We start from the raw sequence: 13,391 nt of genomic DNA on the forward strand, positions 1-13,391 counted from the left end.
TGGCTCCCGTCCTGCACGATACCTCTCACATCACAGGCATTTTCACGGACACTCTTTCATTTCATGGAGCATTTCCAGCTCTCCACGGTGGACAAAACCCCCACCTTTTGGTCCGTAATCTGTGGCAGACAGGTTGAGTGACGTGGATCTGTCGGCACCACAAGGAAAGCTAAAAATTGAAAACCAGAATCTCCAGTGAAAAGAGATTGACCCTTGGGACAAATTCATGCACACATTTATATACAGAGCTAAGTGAGCAGAATGCTTCAAAATAAAGGCCATGGGGGAGCAGTCCAGAAAGTGCAAGGGGTAGAGTCATATATAATCAGTGTTTGCATTGTAGGTTAATTTTCTACTCTAGGATTTGATTCAGCCACCAGCATCACAAGTCACCGAGTTTCCCATAAAAACTCTATCTGGGTATAGACCTAGAGGAAACCTTGAATTTCCACTTTACTGGAAATTTGGTTACTTTCACATCTTTTTGTTTTAATTCAGGATGAAAGTATATTTGTAAGATTTTCATATTTTAAAATGCTTGTATTTGTTTTATCTTATTTAATGACAGGACACTTGTAATAGTGCATAACCTGCTAGTTATATGGCATAATACTTAAATTAATAATTTTCATAATCAGTAAGAATATCTTCTACTTAACGTTGGTTGGACTATCTATTGCTTTGTATTCAGAGCGTTTACAGTGTCATAGCAGTCCCAGAGGAGAAACCGATTCAAGTGTCAAAGTCTTTCAGTATGGCAAACAACAGAACTCTCAAAAAGATAACTTGTTCCCATTGGAAATTAAGACATAAAGTAAAATATTCCAAGCATTATACTGAACACTGTTACTGACATGGTGTAAAACATATTAACAATAATATAAAAATCAAATCCCTCTATGGGTCAAAATGAAGCTTCAGAATTCAGAAATGAAATTCTGAAAAATTCCAAAAGGAAACATCTTAAAAAATGTCTACTTCAAAAAATGGCTTTGTCCATTCTGAACCTTCATCATTTTACAACAAAAATTGTTTTAATTTCATCTTATTTCACTTTTCATCAAAAACTGTAACAAAAAAAGTCCAACCAGCTGCTATTTTGTAATTCATATTTGAACTGGCATTTCCTGAGCTTATGAAAAATGAAGCCCTCCATTTTACTTATATGAATAAGGATGCTCTATATCCCATGTACCAATATTAATTTTTTACAGTTCTTCTCTGTGACATAAGACAGTTTAAAACACAGCCAGGGAGAAGTTCTGCTGCTAACCTGCAACCTGTCACAAAACCGTATTTTTGGGGATAATCACGTCAGCTGTCAGGGCACAGCGAGGACCAGCTGGTCCACGATGGGTGGCAAACCAGGAGCCGAGCAGGATAACAAGGCAGGTAGGAGCAGCACCTTCCACCAAGGAGCCAGGATGCGGAATGGCAAATCCGGGTGGCCATCAGGGTCAGACATCATCCAGTGGTCTCCCGGGACGTCCGCAGCGACACAGATCTCTCACCGGCAATGGAGCTCCCCTTGGTCTCAGCCAGCTAAATGCTCTACCTTGGCCAAGTCGTCTCCTAGAAGGGGGATGCATGTCTACGCCTGACATCAGTAATACAACACAGCCTTAGCAGCTAAAGGTGCGGAATATAGTTGAATGAAATATGCATTTTATGTGAAGAAGTCATTCAAGAGCATGAATGGGTGACTATATAAAAAAAAAACCCTGTTATTGTTGCCTTCTTACAATGCACCAACATGCCCCTTAATTAAGAATAAAATAAATAAGGGCTATGGGGAAATATTTATGAGGAAAAATCATTCACCAAAAGTAAAGCTTATAAGAACAGTCTGGGAAACCTCAGTGCATGCTTGCCAGACAGACATGTTCCAAAGGCTTCCGAAGAGCCACACAAAATGAGTAATGATATTATAATGCAGGTTTTAATGCACATGGAAAATACCCCAAATAAAATTAACTTATCATTTATTTTTTCCTAAAACAATAGCTCCAAATTCCACTGGGAGCGATAGAAATCTTACTATGCACGTCAGCTGGCTTCATGCAGGCTGAGCGCTACATGCCACATTGGTTTCTGCCTCCAGCAATGCTCCGCCTATGGGGGTGAGCAACTGGAGGGTGAAAAAAATGATGAAGGGCTCATTCATTTCCAATCCCTCCATCATTTCTTGCCCAGTTCCTCGCAGGGGTAAATATCAGATGTGCAGTCTTTGCTCCTTGCAGGTCAGCTAGAGACCTTACACACTAGCTTTGTTCCCCTTGCCCAAATGGTGAAATAAGGACTGTTGCAGCCAGCAGGGCTCTGACAATACAACTAATTTCCTTTCCATCTCGTATATCAAGAGCTGCAAAAATATATCCTGAAGAACACGAAAACTGGGGGAAATAAATTTTTTCCATTGCCTTTATTTTTCATCTTAAATTTTAATAGAAATTGAGACTGCTTAAATGCTCTACATATCAGGGCAATCTTTATAAATGTGGTGTGACTTTCAGCTAAAATAGGAGCATTTGGCATCTGAAAAAGCTTCCCACCTCCTCAAAAGGCGTCTTTTCATGTTTCTGAGGAAATCAAACATTACAACAGAGACTTTCAAAATCTGGGTGAAAAATAAACAGTTAGCAACTTCAGCACACACATAATGAGGGAGCTCCAGATATCTGTAACTCAGGTTTGGACTGTTTTAATATAGTTACAATGATTCAACAGAAGTATGTTGGAGATTTAAACAGTTCCTGAGGATTTCTATAGCAGGCAGGAAACAATCATGATATTCAAAAGGCGCTATTCTAAACAAACGAATTGTTCCACTGGAATTGTTAGCTCCCTCCTGCAAATTCTGTAGAGTCTTTGAATATTAGTGTAGAACCATATTCACATTATTTAATAGATTCAATACACAGTTGGAAGAATGCCTAACATATAGGAATCATACCTACCTTTATTAGAAAGAAAGTAAAGCAATCAAAGGACCATTCATTTCTTAGAGTGATTGCTCTGGAGCTGGGCTGATATTCAAATACTATAGGAATCTGCTACTGATCTTCAAAATTAATAGCAAACATATATATATAAATAAAAAAAAAGATTCAAATTCACAGAGTAAATATAGCAAGCAAAATGGTTTGTTTTCTTAGGTATATAATAATAGCATCGCATCAAATACTGTCAGACTCTGTGGATACGAACAGAATTGTATGGTCATTGATTGTTTATATACCATGGCACTGTAGAGTTGATACGAGTTGGTCTTGCCTTGCTGTAGGGAAATCTCTGGGACCACATCCATATCCACTGTAGGTATCCTGTAGACCAATCTCCCATAATGGTCAGATACTTATTTTGATTACTATGTTATACAAAGGATCGTTTCTCCTTTAAAAATCATCTTAAAACACTGTGCAAGGTATTCCTAAAAAAACACAGTCAGAGATTTTGCAGTCATCTTTCTATGCCTAACAGCAAGGTAAGATGTCATGCAACGGGCTCCTAGGAAGATCCAAAGTAATTAATCATTTCCTTTGCGAAATTATGTTGTTGGTTTTTTAAATACACATCACATTTTCCATCACATGCAATTGTAAATTGGGTACATAAATTATTTGTGCAAATTACTTACTACTGCTATGTACATAATCACGAAAATTTTGGAAACTTCTGCTGATTTTCAGGGGGTCGTCCTTACAATCTGAGTAAACATGGAAGCTGTTTTCCTACCAAAAAGAACTACTAGCTAAACCATTTTTATGAGATTCGTTGTCTATTTATGAAGCCTGCCTTAAATTGTGGAGGGCTGGTATTTTGTTTGTTTTGTAACAAGATGCACCAAGATCATCTTCTACAAATGTGAAACGCGTTTACTTTAAGAAATTATTTGGGGCCTGAAACAGTTCATGCACTGAATCATTCTCAACTAAAGAATGCAAAAAACCAAAATTTTACTTTTACCTTTAGCCAACCCCAAAACACCCACCTGGCTGTGATCCCTCTTTCAGTACTAAACTATAAGAACTTTGTCTTCCCTCAGCACTAAAACTCAGTTTACTTAAGTGCCTCCTTGTCATACATCTGTGAACAGTTTAATAAGGAACATTACAAAACTGGTAGGATTTGTTGGTTTGCTTTGGCTGTTCTTCAAAAAAAAGCTATAACACCTTCACATCCAAAAAACTTACAGTAATATTTGTACTTATTAACTGGAGTATACAAAATATTTGCCTTGTTGCTGAAATATCCCTGTAGCACTACAAGCAATTAACATTTATAACTACAAATTTTGCTAAGATAAAAGAATATCAGGAATCTACTTCTTCAGAAATAATCATTCTAACAACTAGAAGCCCAATTCTGCCTTCCCTTACAGTCATGCAATCGCATTTGTTAACTGTAGTGAGGGCAGAATTTAGTCCCAAACCACATTTTTAGCTAAATACATATATTTTCCTACAGAAAAAACAAGCTATGTCTTATCACTGCTCTTCCCTTCTGAAGGGTAAATACTGATATTTGAAATACCAATATTTGAAATACCTAAATTGTATTTACAGCTGTACAACACTGATGCCACATACTTGCAAAATATCACTTGTACTCTATAAACATGGGGTAACTTGTACAATCGGCTTAAAAACTTTTCTTAAAATAAAGAAAGAGCAGACAAGCTTAGACATTTTCTTTGTCAAATTCACACACAAAATACATGGTAATATGACATGCAACATCATTCCACCCTCCAGATGCCACCATCTCCACACAGTCCTCCTCGTCATAAGCATTGTTGGGCTCCCCGCTGCGCCATTTGTTGAAGGTCTGCATGGGCGATCGGTCAGAATAGACAAAATTTCCCTCTTTCTCTAGGTCGTTAATCCCAATGAAAACTCTGGTGAGGCCGGCTTGGTTGATGTACGAGGCGATCAGATTGTTGGCAGTCTCATCCTTGGGCATGCTCAGCGTCCCTCCTCTTCCGTGGCAGTAGAGCTGGGCTTCCTTGTATCTTTTCTCTTCCTTCACCAGCAGATATATCTTATTATCTGTCTCACGCACACCAGCAACAGCTGCGGGGGAGGGCAGTGCTGAAAAGTGAGCACTCGCATTTCTATAAACCAACTTACTGTACACCCCAAAATAGCTTCACAAATCAGATGCGGGACGGTGACGCTCTCTACGAGCAATTACACCGGTAAAATGAGGCAACAAGAAAGGAAAATATTTATATAAAATCGACCTACCATTTTTTATGAATTTTAGTTCCGTTGTCAGCTGGGCCACTTGGATATCCATTTCTCCAATAGCCTTCCTTAGCTGGCTGCATTCACAGGGGATGCCTGTGAAATGATACAGATACACCAAAATCAAAAAGCTAGCTACTTTCAATAATTATCGAAACAATTTTACGAAAAGGCCCAGCCTGGCAGCCCTGGAGAGGGCTGTCTTGCAAATAACAGACAGAAACCCAGAGCTACCCCGCACCATAGTATGGTTCTCATGGGTGTCTGGGCCTATCCAGAACAACTCAGTTCACTTCCCATGAAGCTTCAGCCCTGCATGATTAGTGCTAACCTGAGCACAGACAGATATTCCCTGCAAAAAAAATACAGATTTTTTTTTTAAACTAAAAACATTTGTCAAAATTTCCCATTTTTAGTAAAATTATTCTCTTCAGTCTTCTCCAGAGCACTTTTTACATAGCAAAAATCAGCACAGGGCATTGTTCGCCTGTTCCTCACGAGGAACATAACACAGCAGATCCAAAAGGCTAATGTTCCAACCATGTAATGCACATAATTACCTGCAAAATGCAGTTCTGTACTTTTGAAAGTACAGAATTTACGGTTCTTCTTCCAATAAAATAAGACAATAGAAAACCATCTATTAACCCAAATTGATACTGTTTTGACAAAGATAATCTGAATGAGAATACTAAAAGGATAATTGTTACATCTATGAGCTCAAATCTCAAAATGAGGATCAATTACAGTTTCCAGTTCTGTCTGTAATTATTCAAATCTGCATTTGACTACCCAGCTACTCAACTTAAGTGCCTAAGTCAGCCTAAGCACAGGGTACTTACACTGCAAAACTGTGCTTGATGACTAGGTACATGGTGCTCTGGCTCAAGAATTAGAGTGACAAATTATGTTCTCAAGAGAAAACTAATTGGTGCACCTCTAGAGCACTCTGCCAGGAAGGGACGAATTGGGTAAAATCTGAATCTGCCACTTTTGTAAGGCTTACACTTCTTATGCCAGGCTTTCACCTTTTTCTCTGGAAGATCTGTATTCCTGCTAATCTCCTGCTCCTATAAGAATAATCCATGGAGGGGCAGGAGCTTCCAGCCTGCTCCTTTGTGTTGGCTGGAAGCCAGAGTGGGATATACAGAGATGTCCCTTTGCACTGGTGATGCATTATACGGACAGTTGCACTTCAGTTCCCGCTAGTCTTCTGGAGGGATCACACCTCTCAGGAGCTCTGAGACATTGTTTCGACAAATACACTACAAGTCCAGCAACCACTGCAGCTTCAATAATTTTAAGTAATTTGAAAATATTACAGTGAAATATTACAGTACCTATACAAATATTTAATTTTTCATTATTTGCCCCAGTATGTAAACAGACATGTATTTTTGGTGATGATGCATGCATCTTGTAAAATCCTTCACATACACAAGGTATGTCATGGATTACCTGGGTCACCATTAGGACCTGGTGGTCCTATGTCACCATTATCTCCTTTTTCACCTAAAGACATGAAAAAGAATATAAATTTAAGGTAGCTTTTTTGGTTAACAGTTCATTTAGCACTTGTTTATTTTTTCTCTAGAAACATTCAAATGTGGAAAGTAGAAATATGCCTAAGCAAAAATAAAGATTTTTCTGTCCTAGTCGTTCCACAACAAAGGCCAGCCAAAGCTATGAAACTTGAACACAAAGAATATGTACCAATATCCATTTTTTGACATTCATGAACTTCACAGAACCAATAAGTTCAGATGCTGTACAGGGAAAAGGGCTGGATATGCTGTGCTGGTACCTAAATCTAGATTCATAATCTAGATGCTTAAGTAAACATTGGTCCGAATGACTTAACCGAAGTCACATAGGAAGCCTATGGAATAGGCAAGATTAGAATTCAAGTCTTCTGGCTCTTAAAAGTCTGCCAACATACAGCGCATGTTCCCGTCTGCTTCTCTTAACTGTCCACACTTGTGTAACAGTGCACAAAGTTCTTTATTTAGCCTTAAACCAGGATTCTCACCCTGCTTTAAGGCTAAACATACCGCTGTCAGAGCGAAAGGTAACTGGCTGAGAGATCTCAGTCATCTGGCTGACTACAGTGAGAAACTCCCTATTATGGTAAACCACGAGACTTGTTAACTATTTTTCAAGCTCCTAAACTTGTCTCAAAGATAAATGATCACAGATTTTTCATCTGAAACACAAATGGAGAAACAATTGAACTAAGCGTACCTTTTGAACCAATAGGACCAATTTTTCCATGCCGTCCCATGCTGCCTTTCTGTCCTTTGTCCCCCATTTCTCCTATACATAACAGAAAGACGAAAGACACAAGGTAGCAATGCAGTCTGATTCATTCAGATTGTAGCATGCTTGCAATACCAGTTTTTACAGTGAGCAAAAACACGCTGTATCCCCAATATTCATTGAACTCCAGAGGTCCAGCCCACTCCTTGTGGAGAACTTACGTATCACAACCTAGACAGTGATTTAATCTTTGCAAAGCAATTGACATTAACGAGGCATGCAGGTGTAAATGAAAACAGATCTTGGCTGAGAGCCACTGGAAAAGCTTTTGCAAATTTCTTTCAGGTGATCATGCCAGAATTATGTTGAAAATGAGGGGGGATTGCATTCAAACATGGAACAGTGGATTAAAACTACCACGGAGTTGAGAAGACCTAAAGGATCCAAGCACAACAGACAGTTTCATCTAATCAGTAGCTCCACTGTGACTGAGGGCTGAATTTGGGCTTAATGGCTTATATATACAATATAAACACTGTGGAAGCAGTCACATGCTCATTCTTTGCTTCTGCATTTGAAGATTACACTAATGAAAAATGAAAATTAATGGAAATCTTATATAGTCATATATACATATATACACAGACACAAGCACATGTTCGTACAAAGTCTGACTCAAACCAGCAATGTTGAATGTTACTAATTTTAAAGACAGTTCTACAGAATACTTCAAAGTACAGTTGTAGCAAAAAAATCATTTTCCTCAGCTGTGTTTTTACAAATAAAAGACAACTATCCACCTCTTAAGGTCAATTGAAATTGTCAACAAATCTGCATGAACCAGCCACTGTCACCTATCTTTGTCCATGAAGCATATCCAGAAATCTAATGTAAGACAGCTTGATTTACTTACTTTGTCTGATTTTGACCTCTTTTCTATTAGTTGTACTTTCCTGTGTGATGTAAAGTGAATATTAGAATGGCTTCAGGGGAAACAGAATTTGCACTGGAAGAGGCAGTTCCTTTGCCATCACTGTCTTCACAAACGAAGCTGAAGCACTGTTACTAATAAAATGTGTCCCACAGTCCAAGTATTGATGTCATTGGTCTGAGCTCCTCCAGAGCTCAAATAATAAAACAGATAAAGCACACCTGTTACGTCATACGGTTTTTCTGGATGGCATTTCTCAAACATTATGAAAAATAATTATCTTAATGGTGTGAAACTGAGAGAAGAACTTCAGCCTGTAATAGCAAAACCTTATTCAACCCCATGTCTACAGAGCTCATCTACAAGTTTAGGGGATCAGCAGTTGAAATTAATAAGCACTAGTCACCTAATAGAGTAAATACAGCAGTTTTACACATGACTGAAGGTTTTGGCTTAAACCAAGCCGTTTATAGTCAGTAAACTCTACGTAGTCTAAGCTTGTCAGATTATTATTTCTAAATGATACTTTGGTTTAGAGAGGATTCCCTGATTTGTTTTAGGTAGACTGAGACCTATGAAATGAGACCTGTCATTTTGTTACGCTCACTATGTAGTGAATGTGGCAGGGTTCGCCTGATGCTGCAGCTCCTATGGCCCGAGGAGCCTCAGGAAATAACACCACATCCCAGTGTACGTTGGTGATACCCTTTCCTGGGTGCAACACCTGAGCAAATCAATGCTCTGCCACCAGATTTAGGCCTCTTAGTATCATGATTTCAAGGATGAACATGGTCTGGAGGCAGCACAGCTGTACAGCTACGTCATATGAGACAGGTTTCCCACTGCACCACACAGTATTAATGGAGAGCGGGTATGGCGGGACTACAGGGACGAGAAGACAAATGCCTTCTGAGGCTCCCATCTGCAGAAACCCAAGACCAAGACTGCTTTAGGAAATATTGATGCAGTTTTTTCAATGATTGTTGAAAAGATTGTTTCTTTGCTCAAAGCAACATCTGTTATGCACTGTTTGGCTACACTGGAGCAAGGAATCAATGAGACAAGTTAGGAGGAAAATCTACCATAGGGATCCAGCGTGTAAGTTCTCATAGCTCAGCCTCAGTTGTGGACCTATGACAACTGAAGATCTGTTGCCCTCTGTTGTTACTGCAACTGGACAGACAGTCACATATTTCCTCTATAGATTTTTAAAAGCTGGATAATTTTATGACCCATTTCATCATTACCTTTAACTTAAAAGTGTAATCAGTAACAAGTTTCAGAATATAAACTGATCACCGCTGGGCTGAGATGTCCTCTGTATTACTCCACGAAGTCTCAAGCAACTGTCACTTGATGGCATGAGTCAGGAAGAAATAATTTTCTCTGAACTGAGAGAAGCCGAATGTGTATGGCTTGTTGGTCTAATTAATTACTGGCAAGTCCTACAATCAATGATTTTCCTTTGTTTCCAACAAGGATCAAATTCAGTCACTACTGGATATGGACTCAATTAGGAAATTTTACCAGAAAGCAAAAATATTTTTCTCTTATGCTATATAATCCTACTGAAGAACGGAAGTAATCCACTCAGCCAGCTGAAGATCTACTTTCTGGAATATAGATTCACTTTCAGAACAGATTCATGGCTTGCCTTAAAGATGCAATCCATTGGGCTGTGCAGGTTATAAAGATACTGATGCTACCACTGGATATTTATCCGATATAGATAGTATACTGAGAGGGTATTTTCTTGAAAATCTCTGAAGTATCAGCTTGTAATGAGTTTATCAAGTTGCTCTGAAAGTGACCTTTTTTGCTTTGGCTATTTATGAATTGGGATTATCGTAACAGATTGTCAGATGGTTGAATGCTTTCTCTTTTCAGGCTGCTACACCTGAAATTAAATAAACACATAGATCTAGTGAATAAATAAAATATAATACATAAAATGATTTCACTTTCTTACACATAAATACTGCCCAGAAACCGAACTACTTCTCAGTAATAGCCAGTAAAAGCTACGTGATCTGCTCAGAAGTAAAAGTGTGTTATCTCAAACAATGAAGACATACATTAAAAGAATGTGCTCATTAAAAGAACTGTTTGGATTTGGTTTTCTCTTACAGTGACTAACCCCTGCTTCTACTCCAGGGGCTTGCTTATTCTGCTTCTTCTGCAAAATAAATCACAAGGTTTCAATAGAGACCCATCTGCCTTGAGGGTTTCAAAAGTTTTAATACCTTTTGTAACGTCCTTTTTAGTGGCCCTATGATTGCCAAAAATGCAGTCTAAAGAGTCTTAATGAAATCAGGAAGTGAGAGCTAGAAAGAAATGAGGACAATGAAAGAAATTAAGTCTCCACAGGCCAAAAGTAGGAAATCTAACAGAAAGTTTGAATGGAGAATATGAAGCAAGTCATCTGTCATCTCTCAGATGAAGGTAGCATACACTGGAACCAATTACAGAAGACTTAAAGGATTTTGGAAGGAACTCTAAATGATCTTCTTGGTGGCCTTTTCAGGCCCACAAACAAGAGAAGAAATAAAATACCAGACATGAATGGTGGGCTGCACAACTAGTGAAAAAATGAGAGCTTTGGCTCTGTGCAACACTATAAACGGGGGTCTTCATACAGTATGGCCAATCTCTTCAGACAGTATTAATTGGAACAGACATAAAGGTATAAAACTACTTAAAAAAATAAAAAGGTGTCAAAAAGACAAATCCAGCAGAAACACAAATTCACCATGTCACAGACAAATTGAATTGAATCGTGTCAAAGGGAAGAGAGCAGTAGTTTACTTCCCAAACTTAAGGATTTGAAGACAAATCAGATAGAAATTCTTCATGATTTGACATAGAGGACATCACAGACACCCACCTAAAAACGAAAGTAGAAGTGTACCAAACCAGACCAAAGGCTGCTTGACCCTAGTGCCATCTTTGACAGCAATCTGCAGAGGATGCTCAGAAAAAGAAGGTAAGATACAGACCAAGCTTACAATGTCTTTCCCCCAGTGTATCTCCTTAGTCTTGCAGCAGTCAGTATTCCCAATGCAAATATTTAGCCTGACTTGAATGAGAACAGTATTTTTAAAGGATATAATGATGTTATGGCATGGTATGGTAGTAATCTACATTAACTTTTTACAACTATTGGCAACTGGAAACCAGAAAATTCTGAATACACCAATAGACTACGCTACTGCTTTACGCTAAATAATCTGAATTATCCACACCACTGAAGGTTGGTCATTGGCTAGGGAACAGTGGTTACAACACAGTTACATCTTGTATGAACAAACAGTAGATAATCCCAGGTGGCATTTTATGTAGTTAGGCCAAGTTAATCTCACCCAGCATTAGCCACCTGAAAGTTAGGTTTTTAGTCTAAGCTATTTATCTAAGCTCCCTTGGTAGGCAATGGAGAAATAAACAGCTCTCAGCAGTGATCCATCCCACTCACGTTAGACAGGTATCTTAATGACAAAGTGAAACTTTAAAAGCTTTGCATAAGAAATAGGAAAAAAAAAAGAGGAAACTATTATCAATCCATACTGACTAGAAATCAGAAAGGCTAGAAAATTTGCAAAGGAAACTAAAGATAGTAAGAAAAAATCCAATCCAGGAAGACAGCAGAAAAGCTTAAAGTATTTTAAAGTAATTCAAAACAAAAGAAATGGGAATAATATGGTCCATTCCTGAACGGGGGATTTTATATTCAGATGCAGACAAACACATATCCTGCCAGACTTAGATTAACAACCAAGCTTGTTCAGACCAGTGGTCCCTCTAGCCCAACACTGATTCCCGCAGTGGCAGCAAGAGGTGCAATACAGGGAGGTCACACAACCCCAGCCACTATCTGCAGTCCATCGCAGATGGAGTTGCTGAATCAGTCCCCCAGCAGTGTCAGCAAGTGCCTCCTAGTTCAGGTATGATGGGATCCGGGGAACAGCAGGTCACCTCACTCACTGCTTTTGTGATTCTGTAACCTTGATCATATCCTCCTCAGACTCCTCCATAAAGATGGAAGAGTCTCAACCTTTCCAGCTTCTCCTTATGAGGCAGTTCATCCATCTTCTTCACATTTCTGGTGCACCTCTCTAATCTCCCATGTCCTTCTTGAGAGACAGAGGCCAGAACCACACTCAGGTCAGGTGCACGTCAGGCTTTTATACAGAGCAAAATCAGCTGCAAAAATGAGCTTCCTGGTTTGTCCTTGGTATCTTTTCTGATGGTGGGCAGCATTTTGTTGGCTTTGGGGCTGCTGCTAATGATTTCAGGGCAGTTCTTGTGTTTTAAGTGACAGTTCCGGTTTTTGGCATCATGTAAGTATGGATTAAATTATGTATCCCAAGTGTCCTAGGCAATACATTTATTTACACTGAAGCCCATATGACATCTTTTTGTCCACTCAGTTTAGCATGGGTTTTCTCAAAATCCTGTTGAGTTCAGGTGGAACTGAAAGACAGTTTTGAATCAGACACCCACTTTGTGAATCCACAACTGTCAATGTCAGGACGTCTATATGGAATCCTGCCTGCAGCGCTCCTTAGCGAGCAATAAATTCATGTAAAAGTTGATGCAGAAATTTAAAGGATTGATTGATTACATATTAATGAGCAATCAGTAACACTAAAATATAAATTAAGACATTATTACCTCTCTTTAGAATTTGATTATACAAATGACTGAGCACTCTGGCTCCAATCCAGCTAAATTAATGAGTCTTCTCTCATACTTAAGAGGCTATGCCTGTACTAGTAAACTAAATGCCTGGGACTGTTCCCCAGCAGTGGGAACCAGGTGGCCGAGAATGGTACACTCCACAATACTAAATTGTCTTAGTCTTCAAACAAGGATAATCACCTGCAAGCTGTTCATTTTGTTAGCTCCCAAAATGTGCCCAAGAATTGTCTAGGAAAGTGTTTGTTGGCACAAGCCAAAACCAT

General features: G+C 38.9%; 1 protein-coding gene across 2 annotated transcripts in view; it reads right to left on the reverse strand.

Annotated features, from left to right (window-relative positions):
* Positions 1-2,677: 2,677 nt before the first annotated feature.
* The window catches only part of COLEC11 (collectin subfamily member 11), a 42,600-nt gene continuing 31,886 nt past the window's right edge, over positions 2,678-13,391 (reverse strand). Inside the window, exons 4-7 of one of the 2 annotated variants that reach the window (XM_075145119.1) lie at positions 7,488-7,559; positions 6,705-6,758; positions 5,247-5,342; positions 2,678-5,072 (exon numbers count right to left, since the gene is read on the reverse strand). In XM_075145119.1, coding sequence (XP_075001220.1) covers positions 4,681-5,072; positions 5,247-5,342; positions 6,705-6,758; positions 7,488-7,559 — 614 coding nt within the window. In that variant the 3' untranslated portion in view covers positions 2,678-4,680. Of the gene's footprint in view, positions 5,091-5,246; positions 5,343-6,704; positions 6,759-7,487; positions 7,560-13,391 lie in introns of both variants that reach the window. The other variant, XM_075145118.1, reaches the window with a different exon arrangement.

Source organism: Calonectris borealis, chromosome 3, assembly GCF_964195595.1.
Source record: "Calonectris borealis chromosome 3, bCalBor7.hap1.2, whole genome shotgun sequence".
Lineage (NCBI taxonomy): Eukaryota > Metazoa > Chordata > Aves > Procellariiformes > Procellariidae > Calonectris > Calonectris borealis.